The 14714-nt window shown below is 38.5% G+C and overlaps 1 protein-coding gene across 1 annotated transcript in view; it reads right to left on the bottom strand.

Moving 5' to 3' along the window:
• The window catches only part of THSD7B (thrombospondin type 1 domain containing 7B), an 889260-nt gene that overhangs the window by 429533 nt on the left and 445013 nt on the right, over positions 1–14714 (bottom strand). Inside the window, exons 10-11 of the mRNA XM_040228521.1 lie at positions 4596–4725; positions 180–283 (exon numbers count right to left, since the gene is read on the bottom strand). Of these exons, the coding sequence (XP_040084455.1) occupies positions 180–283; positions 4596–4725 (234 nt within the window). The remainder of the gene's footprint in view (positions 1–179; positions 284–4595; positions 4726–14714) is intronic.

The raw sequence follows: 14714 nt of genomic DNA, 5'->3' as shown, positions 1-14714 counted from the left end.
GGTTAAAAGGTGGTCTAATATCAGCATTAGCTAATGCCAACCTTGAACTCAAACACTCATAAAAAATCCAATCCAGCAAGATCACAGCTTATCTAAATATAAAAAGAGATACCAATTTATAAAAGCAACATAACTTTGAATTACATTTGATTAGAAAAACTGTTTTGAAATCCCCTTACCTCTTGTTTGCACCCCCTTTCCACAGGTTTCACTGGTGCCCATTACTCCCTGCCTGACAGACTCTGGCACGAGGACACAGGGGCTCCATTTCTGTGGCCTCCATCTGTGATGACAAAGAACAGCAGACTAGAAATTTCACCATGGCAAACATACAAAACAAATACTGGAAACAGATGAATTTGAAACCCAAAGCATAAAGGTAGTAATTCAATAAAAATGGATTTGAAACCGATGTTATAAAAGGGAGCCCTGGCACACACTAGGGATGGCATCAGTCTCTCTGCCCCAGATCCATAGTTAAAGCAGTAATTCCATTTTTAAAAAATGTGGACATTTTGCACATAAGCCTTAGTGGATATAGCAAAGTGGCCATAAAGAAACATTAGAGGCACAGATCAAATCTAGAAGGTTTAGCTCTGTATGAACTTAAAATTGTTTAAAGAAAAACAATATAAAAAAATCAAAGAAAGAAAATTCCCATGCCCCATCTGAGCATTAGAGAATCAAGGTGTGAACATCTGAAAATTTTAGGTACAAGCCTTCATACTTGATCTTCTGCTTCAAAAATTTTACAAGGTGTTTCCTAGGACTGTAGGGTAGCTCAAACATCTCAATAAGTTATAGAGTAAAGACAAGGCAGGAGGCCATAAGGACTTCTCTTATGTGACAGTTTCTCTCAGAGAAGAGAAATGGAACTGTCTCTGAGGAATGACCCATATTTCTTCTCCACAGAGGAAAGAGTACGTAAGGAATCCTTCTGGCTTGCCAGCGTGTGTGTGTGTATGTGAGTGTGTGTGTTTAAGGTGAATAGAACTCTACTTTTATGACCTTCAGGGCAGACTGTGACTTGAGCCCTTAAACCTGTGTCTTTGGAATGTTCCAGAAAACCCAAACCCTAAATGTAGCCACAGATTTTGCTCTTTCACTGAGTACATTTTTGTACTTTTTCACATAAGCCAATACCTCTGATAGGAGGTGCTAATTAAAAAAAAAAAATGAAACAGAACTATGAGGCAAAAATATTACTGACCAGTTTGGCAGGATAAGAAACATCTAGAGAGCTGTTGTACTTCAATGTGCATACAATTAAAACTACAGAATGGTACACTTAAAAATGGTTAAGATGGCAATCTCTACTGTACAGCAAGGTGATCCAGGTTACACATAAATGCATTCTTTTTTAAATATCCTTTTCCATTATGGATTGGTACAACATTGTAAATCAACTATACTTCCATTAAAAGAAGCTAATTTAGAAAAAAAAGATTACAATGTAACTTTTATGTTATATGATTTTTATCACAATAATAAAGAAATCTCAGCAAGAGAAACAATAATGTATAACAGAACATGGAGTAGACTTCCTTTGTTCAGGAAAAAATCACCTTAAGGAACCCTTTTAGTTATGTGAACATAGATTAATATAGCATGTGAAGATCACTTAATATAACCCACATATTAATTAATTAACATAATTTATCTCAGCAATCACCACCCGCTCCTCTGTCTAGACTAAGTGAGTCTCACTTACTGGAGGTGAGGCAGTGAGGGAGTTAAGAGATAGATACAGACTGTCTTGCAGAATAAAGCAAAGTACATTAAAATGTAAAAGTAAAAAAAAATACATATCAGTGACCTCATTCAAGTGGCATCCATATTTAGAACAACTGAAGAGCTGGAGAGAAACCAGGAAACAACAGAAAAACCTGTCCCATTTTTTAAAAAATCACCTATTACTTTTTAAGTAGTTAGAAATTTGCTCTGTAGATGCAAAGACTTATTAAGTATAATTCTAAAACACAGACAGAAACGGTAAGGGAGTTTAGCCTAGCTTTTCAACTGGGATATGTCATTCACTCAGGTCCCTCAAGTTCACAACTTAGCTTAGTGTGCTAAATAGAAGGGAGAAATGTCAAGAACTCTTATTAGACTCACAGTTTTAGAAGGATAAGCCTGGGCTCAGAGAGGTTTCATGACATGCCTGAGATTGCACATGAAAGGGCAGGCCAGCTGTCAGTCCTAAATCCTTAGACGCTCAGCCACAGACTCTTGGAGACATTCCACTGCCAATTCTATTTAGGGGTATATCACCCACACTGTCTTCCCTCTTGCTTACATTGTCAGCCATCCCAAATGTGACTCAATTGAATACTGCCTATCTTGAAGGAAAGTTACTTAAGAAATGGCCAACACAAGAGGGACACTCTGACCTTCCTTCTGCTTCCTTCCTTCTGCCTCCTTCCTTCTACTTCCCCTTGAAAGCAGGAAATAATTTCCTCCTGTGAGCAGTGCCCTTCCCGCCCACATCTGAAGGTAGAAGGAAACCCTTACCACTAGGGAATTCAGGCTGTATAAACCTTGTTACTTTTTAAAATTTACTCCCCCAAGCTTAGACTCTGTTTAGAATTTTCACGGATTGAGCACCCAAAGCTGACATTTATTCATCCCATCAATTCTTTACTAATTTATTGTTTCTTTGTCTAGAAAGTATAAAAGCCGCCTGCTTTGGCCACTTCTTAGGTTCAATTTCTATGGGATCTCCATGCATATGAATTGACATTTGTTGCATTTTAATAGTAACCTATCTCATGATATTTATCTCATGTCAATTTTATTATTAAGAGAGCTATAAGAACTCATGAAGCATCGAGGGGAAAATTTCCTCTCCCCAACACTACTTTAAAATTAACATGGTGGAAAATGCTCAAATTAATAGGAAAAGTTCTATAGACATTGTGATTCTGTTTTAAATTGTGAATGTCTCACCTTAATGGAGTAAAAAAAGAGGAATCAGAAGAAAATGATAAAGATCTACATTAACTTGCCTCTCCAACCAATGAAGGGAAGGCAAAACCTAAAGAGGAACTGTATGCTCAAAATTCAAGGGTGTTTGACTAAGAGACTCATATTGATAAGTTGGACACACTTATCAGCATCAGGAGACATGATACAATCAGGCAATCCAGGCAGAGTAGAACTAATTTCTAGTTCAAGAATGAGGGGCTACACTGAAGTACCACAAGAGGGCAACGAAAGTGGACAGTAGGAAGAGAGACCACTAACAGTTTCCAAGATTTTCTCTGATTATAATAGCACTGGGTTCAGAAAATGTCTAACATTATTTGATTTGGCTTTTTTTTTTTTTTCAATTGACTGCTTTCTCTGACAGCTCTTTCACTGAGCTAAAAGTTTCAGTATTTAAACCTGGCACAATAGGATGGATATTGACAGTGTTCCCACAATGGCCTGGCGGTTGATGAAGAAATACTGGCAGATTGGGCTTGTTCCAGTGCTGATTCATGACTTTCCCAAACTGGTTGTTAGAAACAAAAGGAGGAAAAGATGATGAAATTGATCCTGATCGGGGCTTCTTTCTAGCTAATGGGATGCCTCCTTAAAAAAAAAAAAAAAAAACACACACACACGACAAAACTTATATTTTCTGGAATAAATTAGCTCATTTAAAAAACATATTTATTCTTATTTATTTATTTGGTTGCACCAGGTCTTCTTACAGCATGTGAGATCTTTAGTTGTGGCATGTGAACTCATAGGTGTGGCATGTGCGATCTAGTTCCCTGACCAGAGGTCAAACTTGGGCCCCTTACATTGGGAGCTTGGAGTCTTAGCCATTGGACCACCAGGAAGTCCCTAGAAAAAAATAGCTCTTGAATCATATAGATTTAAGATACAGTTTCTCAATCAGAGAAAACCCTAAACATTTCGAATAAAGGCATTTTTAAGAGTGCTGATAACAACATGATTATTAAGACCTGGGGCTTGTTTCCACAAATCAGTAAAACCCAACAGTGATTGAATTTAATCCAGAAGTATTAATACTTTAAAGCAGTGCTTCAATCTGATGTTAAAAGAATGAAAGTTTATGACTAAATACACAAACCCCAGGTACTGTTTTTATAAATAATAGTCACTTACTTCCCAGAGGGGCAAATATAGGTAAAATATATAGTTTAAATGTTACTCATTTTCTTTTTCTAAAGACAAAAAATTACCCATAGGTTAAATTTTTTTCCTAAGATTTCTTAAAATGTGTACATGACAAAAATTGAGAACCAAAACCATTTTTGAACTAAAATAAACAACTGTTAAGGCAGTATACATTTGTTCTTAGTTCTTGATTAAAGGCTTTAGGATGAGAAAAATAGAATGAGGTAAGGTGTAGGTGTGTGTGTGTGTGTGTGTGTGTGTGTGTGTGTGTAGACTTTCATACTCTTTACTCTCTCAAAATATACTCCAGAAAAGGGGAAAATGGTGAGATATTTGAAGATTAAAAAATACTACCTCTTTGTATTTCTCACTACAAGTGCTTCATATAATAACCACATACTATATAAAAGCAAATAGGACATGGCTTATACTAAGGTCTAATGATTATTTTGAAAGCAATTAATTACCGATATGTGGAGCACAATGACACGTCTTCACACTCTCGCTCTTCAAATAAGGTATCTGGGCATTCTTGGCCTCCGTTGGCTGCTTCTTGGATGATAATCCTATATCGAGACTGTTTTATTGTAGCGTTTCCTGAAGTAAAGAAAAAATAAAATAATAGTGCCCTTTTATGTGGAGGCAAAGAAAAGTCCAGGGATAGAGAGCAATTTAATAAAGAAAAGAAAAGAAAAAGAAGAACCTATGGAAAGACTACCTGGGAAATGAGAATAATAAGAAAAGACCAGAGATTGATACTCAACCTTACTTCTATGAGAAAGACACATCACACTTATTAACTGTGATTTCAAATCTGTATGTTCTAATATGGGAAGATTGTTTCCCACTGATAATATATTTTAATTAATCAGAATCTATATTATATTTTGCATATATTTCAGCATAATCTGAAAGGCCCCTGAAACACTCTTTGATCTCAAAGCAACAGCTCAGGGGGTTAACGTTTTACTATTAGCAATTCTCTCCCTCAGGTGGGGTACTTCCTTCTTTAGGCTACTTTTTACTATGCAAACACTTATTAAAATTAATACATTACTAACATATTTATTAATGGGAATTAGTTTATTAGATTTCTTATTCCTCACAACCTGAGGTAATATGTGTATAATTGGAATTTAGAGAAGAAGCTGTAAAATTATAACAGAATAAAACATTATCTTCCTGGTTATTTTGCTGACCCACAGAAGTAGTAATAGGCACCTGGATAAAAAGACATTTGATGTTCACTTTAATGTGTGGGGCATTCATTTCATAATCTTTAGATGCCTTCTAATCAACAACTACTTCCAAAATCAATGACAGTGCTTAGCAACTATTTCAATTACCATGTGTAAGATATTGTGCTCAATAACACAGTTACAAATTCTTGAATTTACAATGAAATGGAAAGAAGAAGGGGCAGACAGATACACACCTAGTTAGGAGGCTTTGCAGAGTGAGATGCGTCAGACACTGGTACAGTATTGCTGCTGCTAAGTTGCTTCAGTCGTGTCTGACTCTGTGCAACCCCAGAGACGGCAGCCCACCAGGCTCCCCCGTCCCTGGGATTCTCCAGGCAAGAACAATGGAGTGGGTTGCCATTTCCTCCTCCAACGCATGAAAGTGAAAAGTGAAAAGTGAAAGTGAAGTGGCTCAGTCGTGTCCAGCTCTTAGTGACCCCATGGACTGCAGCCTCCCAGGCTCCTCCATCCATGGGATTTTCCAGCCAAGAGTACTGGAGTGGGGTGCCATTGCCTTCTCCAGTACAGTATTAGCAGAGTACAGAAGAAAGCATAATCATGTGCGGAAATCAAAGAGAGTTCCTAGATAAGGTAGATTTTATTCTGGCATTTGAGGGATAAGTAGAAAAACAATTTTTTTTTCAGAAAGCAAAACAAAAATACAAGATGATATTGCTTATATGTGGAATCTAAAATATGATACAAAGGAACCTCTGTGAAACAGACAGACTCACAGACATAGAAAACAGATTTGTGGTTGTCAAGGCAGTGTGGCGGGGGAGAAAAATTGGGAATTTGGGATTAGCAGATGTATATAGCATGGATAAACAAGAAGGTCCTCTTATATAGTGCAGAGAACTATACTCAATATACTGTGATTAACCATAATGGGAAACATATATTTTTAAAAAGAATATATGTATATATATATATATATATATATGAATATATGTATATATATGTGTGTATATATATATATCTGAATCACTTTGCAGAGGAAATTAACACAACTGTATTTCAATTTAAAAAAAAAGAAAAAAACATAAAGTCTGAAGCCATTTCAGATCAAAGAAACAGTTTGAGAAAAGACACAAAGTTGTAAGAGTGCATGGACTTCACAGAGAAAGAGAATGTAACTGCATTCAGGAGGAAGATGTACGTGTGTGGGGCTTCTGTGCGAGAGCTTCTGGTGGCTGGAGGAAGAACACAGAAAAGGTTATAAAGAATGGAGAGGAGATGCCTAGGAGAAAATCAAATTAATTTTTTAGGTTTAAGACAGCTAATGGACCTAATCATACAAAGAAGGAAATTTCTATAGCCAGCAAACTAAATGGAGCCAAAAAAAAAAAAAAAGGAAAACAAAAGAGCTTTTACTAAAATTATATATTCACATGGTTTCTAAAAAATAATTAATGCAAAAAGACTTACTATAGTGAGTAGCAACAGACCTACATGCCATTCCCTGTCTTCCTCCTTCCAGAACATTCTGAACTCTATCTGTATTTAGTTCTTCTGTTCAGTTCAGTTCAGTTCAGTTGCTCAGTCGTATCTGACTCTTTGCAACCCCATGAATCGCAGCACGCCAGGCCTCCCTGTTCATCACCATCTCCCGGAGTTCACTCAGACTCACGTACATTGAGTCCGTGATGCCATCTAGCTATCTCATCCTGGGTCGTCCCCTTCTCCTCCTGCCCCCAATCCCTCCCAGCATCAGGGTCTTTTCCAATGAGTCAACTCTTCACATGAGGTGGCCAAAGTACTGGAGCTTCAGCTTTAGCATCATTCCTTCCAAAGAAATCCCAGAGCTGATATCCTTCAGAATGGACTGGTTGGATCTCCTTGCAATCCAAGGGACTCTCAAGAGTCTTCTCCAACACTACAGTTCAAAGGCATCAATTCTTCAGCGCTCAGCCTTCTTCACAGTCCAACTCTCACATCCATACATGACCACAGGAAAAACCATAGCCTTGACTAGATAGACCTTAGTCGGCAAAGTAATGTCTCTGCTTTTGAATATGCTATCTAGGTTGGTCATAACTTTTCTTCCAAGGAGTAAGCGTCTTTTAATTTCATGGCTGCAGTCACCATCTGCAGTGATTTGGGAGCCCCAAAAAATAAAGTCTGACACTGTTTCCACTGTTTCCCCATCTATTTCCCATGAAGTGATGGGACCGGATGCCATGATCTTCGTTTTCTGAATGTTGAGCTCTAAGCCAACTTTTTCACTCTCCTCTTTCACTTTCATCAAGAGGCTTTTAGTTCCTCTTCACTTTCTGCCATAAGGGTGGTGTCATCTGCATATCTGAGGTTATTGATATTTCTCCCGGCAATCTTGATTCCAGCTTGTGTTTCTTCCAGTCCAGCGTTTCTCATGATGTACTCTGCATAGAAGTTAGATAAGCAGGGTGACAATATACAGCCTTGACGTACTCCTTTTCCTATTTGGAACCAGTCTGTTGTCCAGTTCTAACTGTTGCTGTGGTTACCTCCAAATCTATAAATAATATGTACATGTCATAACTTGTTGTTTTATTAACTTTAGACATCATCTATTGACTTTTTCTGTAATTGATGAATATTTATTTTTCCACTACTGTTCAATTTTTTTTTATAATTGTATCACTATTTTTATGCCTCTCCTCATTATTTAAAGATTTTATATAACCTGCATTTTTTTCTGCCCCACTTCTTACTCCCATCCTCCATCAGATCAGCCGCTGTGTTTCTAAAGAGTCTTTCTGGGAAGACGACCTTCCTTTTTTATTGCCATCCACTTTCTGCTGTATTAAGTCCTGTCTTCCTGTGCTGCATGGTCTGCTTCTGTGCTCCTCAGTCTTTGTCCACTGAATCTTTCATAAACAAGTTTAACTCTCTCAGCCACTGATGAAACTCTCTTTGTTTTTGACAAAGAATTGAGAATTTTAAAATTCATTTCTACCACTTTAATGAGATTATGAGAAGGGGAGACTAAAAGTTAAGGAGATGCATGAGGTCTTTGGGGGCTTCCCTTGTAGCTCAATCAGTAAAGTATCTGCCTGCAGGAGACCCAGGTTCAATCCCTGGGTCAGGAAGACCCCCTGGAGAAGGACATGGCAACACACTTTTGTATTCTTGCCTAGAGCATTCCATGGACAGAGAAGCCTGGCAGGCTATAGTCCATGGGGTCACAAGAGTTAGACACGACTGAGCGACTAAACCACCACCCCCACCATGAGGTGTTTTCCATCTGCTGCCTTTTTTGGCCCTTCTTTGTACTTAGAGATCCAACCACAGAAGGTATGTGTTAGTCGCCACCTTGTCCATTGGCTTCTGGTCAGCTTTGGTCAAAGGTGGTTTGGGGCACACAGTGGGAAGAAAAAAGTTGACAGAGGAAGAGGAGACAGAGAGAGAAGAAAGATTAGGGTACTTATTCTACCAGATCTCATTGCCTAAATCACCTCAAAGTTGGTTCCTTTGCTCCCCAGAGCCACAGTTCTAATGGAGTGGTAAAAAGTAAAGTAAAGTAAAGTGAAGTCACTCAGTTGTGTCCAACTCTTTGTGACTCCATGGACAGTAGCCCACCAGGCTCCTCAGTCCATGGAATTCTCCAGGCAAGAGTACTGGAGTGGGTTGCCATTTCTCACCTGCAACTACTTTCTTCAAGTTCTTCTAATAGCTCCTACAGGTATCACCTTTCAGGCTCCCAACTGTCCCTAGCCAGGTACTATTAGTTAACCGTCATCTCCTTTGTATTATAAACTGTCTCTTCATTAAATTTTCCCTATTTGAGTGGGCCACCTATTTCCTACCAGGACATGCTTATCAAGTCAAAGGACAGTTGCTATTATTTGACTGAGAAGAATGGTATAATTAACCTATTTTTAATGTGGCTAAGGCCCAGTGAAGAGTACAGAAAAAGAAGGCTAAGAAGGAGGGAAAAAAGTATAATTAAAACAGTTCTATATAACAATATGCAAGCCATCTTTATCGGGGTGGGGACAATCTAGATAAATAATTGTGCCTTTAGCAATAAGTCTCTCTCCTCCCTCCACCCAGGTTAATTCCAATTTCATTGCACTTACACTGGTAATTATTGTTTACCCTTAGGATGTGTGGGGTTGTGTGTATGTGTCCATTTGCTTTGTCCAAGTGTTATCTTAAGAGTCCAAAAATAAACACTGAAGACAATAGGAACAATTAAGGAGTTGACTTTACCCCATATTGAGAGAGAACATGGATCAATGCCTCTCCTTTCATAGGACGTACATACACACACACCCCCGCACACACACCCACACACTACACACACAGAATGCCAGCTCACACTTGATATATTCTATCTTATGGTGTAATTCCAGGTCAAATAATTCAAAGTTTTAGAAAAATAGTCACATTGACTATCATGCTCTATAGATCTTGAGGTGAAGGTTGAGAAGGATACACTCTATGGGCAAAATAAACTTTTAGAACTGAGGTCACATTTTTCCAGAGAAAAAATTGATTGGCACCACAGAAATTAAGAATTATTTCATGTCTATGAAGAGAGAGAGAGAAATAAGGGAGCCTCTCAATAAAGGGAAACACCCCCAGGATCTACGTTAAGACTTTCTCATTGTAAGTGAACATATGTTTCTTGAACATTGGACTAGTAAAATTTAGCATTCAGGTTTAAAGGATTTTCCCCTTCCCTACGAAGTACAGTGCTTCAGATTATGACAACAGAATTGGTTTTCCAGAATGGACGTGATTTAGCTGATGTCATGGGAAGCTCAAGAGCAGGCGGTCTACACTTGAGATGAAGCAGCCAATCCTCTTCTCATGCATGAATTTTGAAGGCAGCATGAGGCTAGCAGTTTTGTATCAAAGTAGGACAATACTTCCAGAAACATGAGAGGTGATTAGCAACAAAAGAAGTGGACGCTCCTGACCGCACCCAATATCATGGCTTGAAGCCAGACAAGAGAGGATGAGCAAAAGGCCAAGTAAAAGCTCTCAGGAAGTGATGTCAGTTTCTGTTGCCTTTGAATACATAAGAAAATGATTTCTGAGAAATAATATTGAGAGGCAAAGATAATGGCTTTGCAGGTGGAAAACATTCATATTACATATGTACCCAGAATACGTTAGATTTCTAAGTGAATTTCTAAGAATTCACTTTAATCTATATCAGATCCATTTCTTGGCATTTTGCATATGCTATCTCATTCTTTTACTACAACACTTTATGAGGTTGGTATTATTACTATTGTTTTGTTATTATCATTATTGTTAGGATACCCATTTGACAGACATGAAAATGGAGGTCAGAAGAGGTCAATAATTTTTACAAAATATTTTCCACAAAATAATTTCCTATCTAGGATGAAAAGAATAGCTAGGTAGATATCAAAGCCCATGAGTTTTCCATAAAAGAGACTTTAGAATAAGATGAAGAGAAAGGGGCATTCCAAGCAGGAGTTCATGTCACGGGGGTCTCTGTTATTCCCAAGGGACACTTCTTTCCTAATCAATTCTTCAACAGTACCCAGTTGGCAGAAAGCTTCAAGTATCATTAAAAGCAATGTTTGCAGGGCTCTGTGAGTGATGCTTTCAACCTCACTAGGCCTATGAAAAATAGCAATAAATGAAAGTGCCTGTCTGCAAACATAAACAATTGCTCAAGCATGATTATGGCTAATAAAAACAACTATTCTACATTCAGCTTTAATTTACACATACTTTATCATTAATAGGTCATCGAACATAATTAAACTTAAGTTATTAATTATAGTCAAAAGACATAACATTTAGAAAAGATGGCAACTTAAAGATCAACAGCCGTGTTTCATAAGGAAAATATACGAGTGGACTACAAACACTGAGGGATATTTAGAGATTCTCAGTGAAGTCTTTCCTAAACAGATGGTAGCCAAGGTGGAGAAAAAGAGTACCTCTGGATGACTCACAGCCAGGTAAGCCGGGGCACATTACATTGACCCGAAGAGTCAAGAGTGTTGAGCCCTGATAGCAAGGTTATTCAATCAATGATTTGAAATAAAGACTTTAACCTCTATATTTCCAGTTGATTTGAAATGTGAGAGCAGGGAGCAAGTAGAGCACGGTGAGCATCAGCACTGGCTGACAGGGAGGCAGGTGTGCAAATGCTCCCAAAGGAAAGAGGATGTGCATGCATTACACTGCCATGTGTAAATGGACAGCTAGTGGGAAGCTGCTGTGATGCACAGCGAGCTCAGCTCAGTGCTCTGATGACCTAGATGCATGAGGTTGGGGGTTGAGAGGGAGGTCCAAGAGGGAGGGCAAATATACATACACATAGCTGACTCACTTCATTGTACAGCAGAAGCTAACATAACACTGGAAAACAAATATACCTCAATTTAAAAAAATAAACAAATAGACGGATGGTACGAGGAAGGAGCTGGGAGGGGGTTCAGGATGGGGAACATGTGTACACCCCTGGTGGATTCATGTTGATGTATGGCAAAACCAATACAATATTGTAAAGTAAAATGATAATAATAATAATAATAAATAAATGATAAATAGCTTAAAATTTTAAAAAATAAACAAATAAAAAGAGCATGTGCAAAGGGGATGCAGGAGAGATGGATATCAGAAAATCATGAAAGTTTTTCCAACACCAATCTGTAGAATTTTGATGGTACATTCATAACAAATGACCTGTCTGGCTTTCCCTGGTTTCTCTATTGTTTCAGTTACTAATAGGTTTAATGGATTTCAGCAACCCACTCTGCTTCTAGGCACCAATATCCTCCTAGGCTTATAGACTTGTAACTCTCGGTTGCCACCTAGTGCCCTACTTCTTCCTCCCCACTTACACATCCAGTTCACCATTAAAAACAAAGCCAAAAGTCTGCTGATTATTCCTCTCTAACCAGTGGATCCTGAAGCCGAAGGATGGTACCAGTGATATTTTAAGATTTGTATCATACAAACAAGCCAACGTGTGTGTGTGTGCTCAGTTGTGTCCAACTCATGGACTGTAGCTTGCCAGGTTCTTCTGCCCATGGGAATTTCCCAGGCAAGAATATTGAGCTAGGTTGCCATTTCTTCCTCCAGGGATCTTCGTAACCCAGGAAATGAACCTGTGCCTCTTGTGTCTCATGCACTGGCAGAAAGATTCTTTACCACTAGTGCTATGGGCTTGTAAACATCCATACATTAAATACTTCCTGGGGTGGAGTTATGACTCTAGTGCATATTAGATTTCAGACAATTCCTTTAACCACTCTGAACCTCAGTTTCCTTGGCTATAAAACAGGGTGACTATAAGCTCCTATTTTATACGACTGCTTTGAGGATTAAATGAGATACACATGTAAAGCATGTCAACACTGCTGGTACAGGGAATCTTCTCCAGAGTCATAAAAGTTCATGAGAGAAAGTGAGAAGAAAGCATTTAAGAAAGGAGGAGGAGAAAAGCTTCAATAGTTGAGGCTCTTTCTAATTAAAATAAAAATGTGGCAAAACAGTCTTCTGTACAACGGTGGGTCGCATTCATGTTCTGAGCATCTAAAGGTGGACCATGAGTGGCTTGAAATCATTCCATGTTTCTGGTAAATTAAACTCCAACTTCAAGGCAGTTAGCTCCAGCCACCTTCTGATATCACTGGAGAGGAATGGGCAGGGGGATCAAACAATCCTGTTTGCTCAGGACAGTCCTCATTAATGCCTATAATCTTGGCTTAAATATTAATAGCTCATCTACTCACTTTCAGAAAGACCTCTGTTTAAAAAATTAAATGATAACTCAGAAAAAGACCATCACCTCCATGCGAATGCAAGAAAACAAGCACATTTTGTTTCTCACTGCACCAAAGGGTTGCATTTCAAATGTGTGGAAAAAGTAGACTGCCTTCTTCTTAAAATTATCTATTCAATCTGATCATTTGATCTTGTTATCTTATGCCACGGAATTCTGCTTGAGACAGCAGTTCACGCAGTTGAAGAAAACTGTTTTATGCCTAAAGCACACTTCCTTATAAATCATAAAATTAAAAATTAAAGGGAAAGAAGAATATAGGGCTTACTTCAAAATAATCACTAGACCTACTTGATATGTGTCATTATAATAGAAACATCACAAACAGATGCCATGTAACTAAAGGGAACCAACACTAAATCAAAGTGGAGCATCAGAGGAAAAAGTTTCACTTGGCAAAAATTCCAAATGGTTATTAAGAAGTCTGTTTCTAAATCATTTCTATAGACAGAGGTTGTAATATGACATTAGGCAGTCCAGGTTCATCAATATCAAATCCCCTAAAATGTAGATTCTGTTTACTGATTCACTATATACAAGAGAATCCCCCTTTCTACTTTATTCACAATCTTTTTTAAGATTTGAAGCTGATTTCCTTTTCAGAAAAAGTACCAAACCAGGATTCACCAGCCCACCTTTTTCTCACTTAAATTTGGAGAAATACATACTGTGACCCTGAGTTCTCAGAGGGAAGTACTTAACACATACAGTGTTGTCATTATTGATAAATATTTTATCATGTATCTGCTATACATAGGGTCGCTAGGAGTCGGACACGACTGAGCCACTTCACTTTCACTTTTCACTTTCATGCATTGGAGAAGGAAATGGCAACCCACTCCAGTGTTCTTGCCTGGAGAATCCCAGGGACGGCGGAGCCTGGTGGGCTGCCGTCTATGGGGTCGCACAGAGTCGGACACGACTGAAGCGACTTAGCAGCCGCAGCAGCTATACATGGAGCTACCAACATGTTTGGCGCTAGTGGTAATGAGTCTGCTTGCAATGCAGGAGACCCGGGTTTGATCCCTGAGTTGGGAAGATACCCTGGAGAAGGGAATGGCAACCCACTCCAGTATTCTTGTCTGGAGAATTCCATGGACAGAGGAGCCTGACAGGCTACAGTGCATGGGATCGAAAAGAATTGGACACAGCGGAGCGACTAACACCACACCACACCATACATGGAGGATATACACTTAAGTGCTACGTGTTATACTGAAATGTACATATATGTAGTATTGAATCTCCCCAGTAAAGCAGAAGTGAAACATGATTGAGAGATGACAATGTAGAAGTTCTCCATAGTTCTATAATCATCCAGAAAAGACAGTTAAACATTGCATTTATTTTCCAAACGCCATCAATCTGTTATGTTCTCTCTTTGCTCAAGGGGAATTAGAAGATTTAAGTAGTAACAAATGCGATGTCCTAGAACAGCTATGAGTAGGAAGCTTTCCTCTCTTCCTCTGTATTCACCTTGGTGTTCCATATATAGAGCAAATACATCAAGAGCAGCCTCTTCCCCCAGAATTCCCTTCTAGCTTACAACTCCAAGTACTTCCAAATGAACACTGAGTGTAAAA

This window comes from Oryx dammah, unplaced genomic scaffold, assembly GCF_014754425.2.
Source record: "Oryx dammah isolate SB20612 unplaced genomic scaffold, SCBI_Odam_1.1 HiC_scaffold_27, whole genome shotgun sequence".
Lineage (NCBI taxonomy): Eukaryota > Metazoa > Chordata > Mammalia > Artiodactyla > Bovidae > Oryx > Oryx dammah.
The sequence above is the reverse complement of the archived record's forward strand: the minus strand, read 5'-3'. Positions and strand labels throughout refer to the sequence as shown.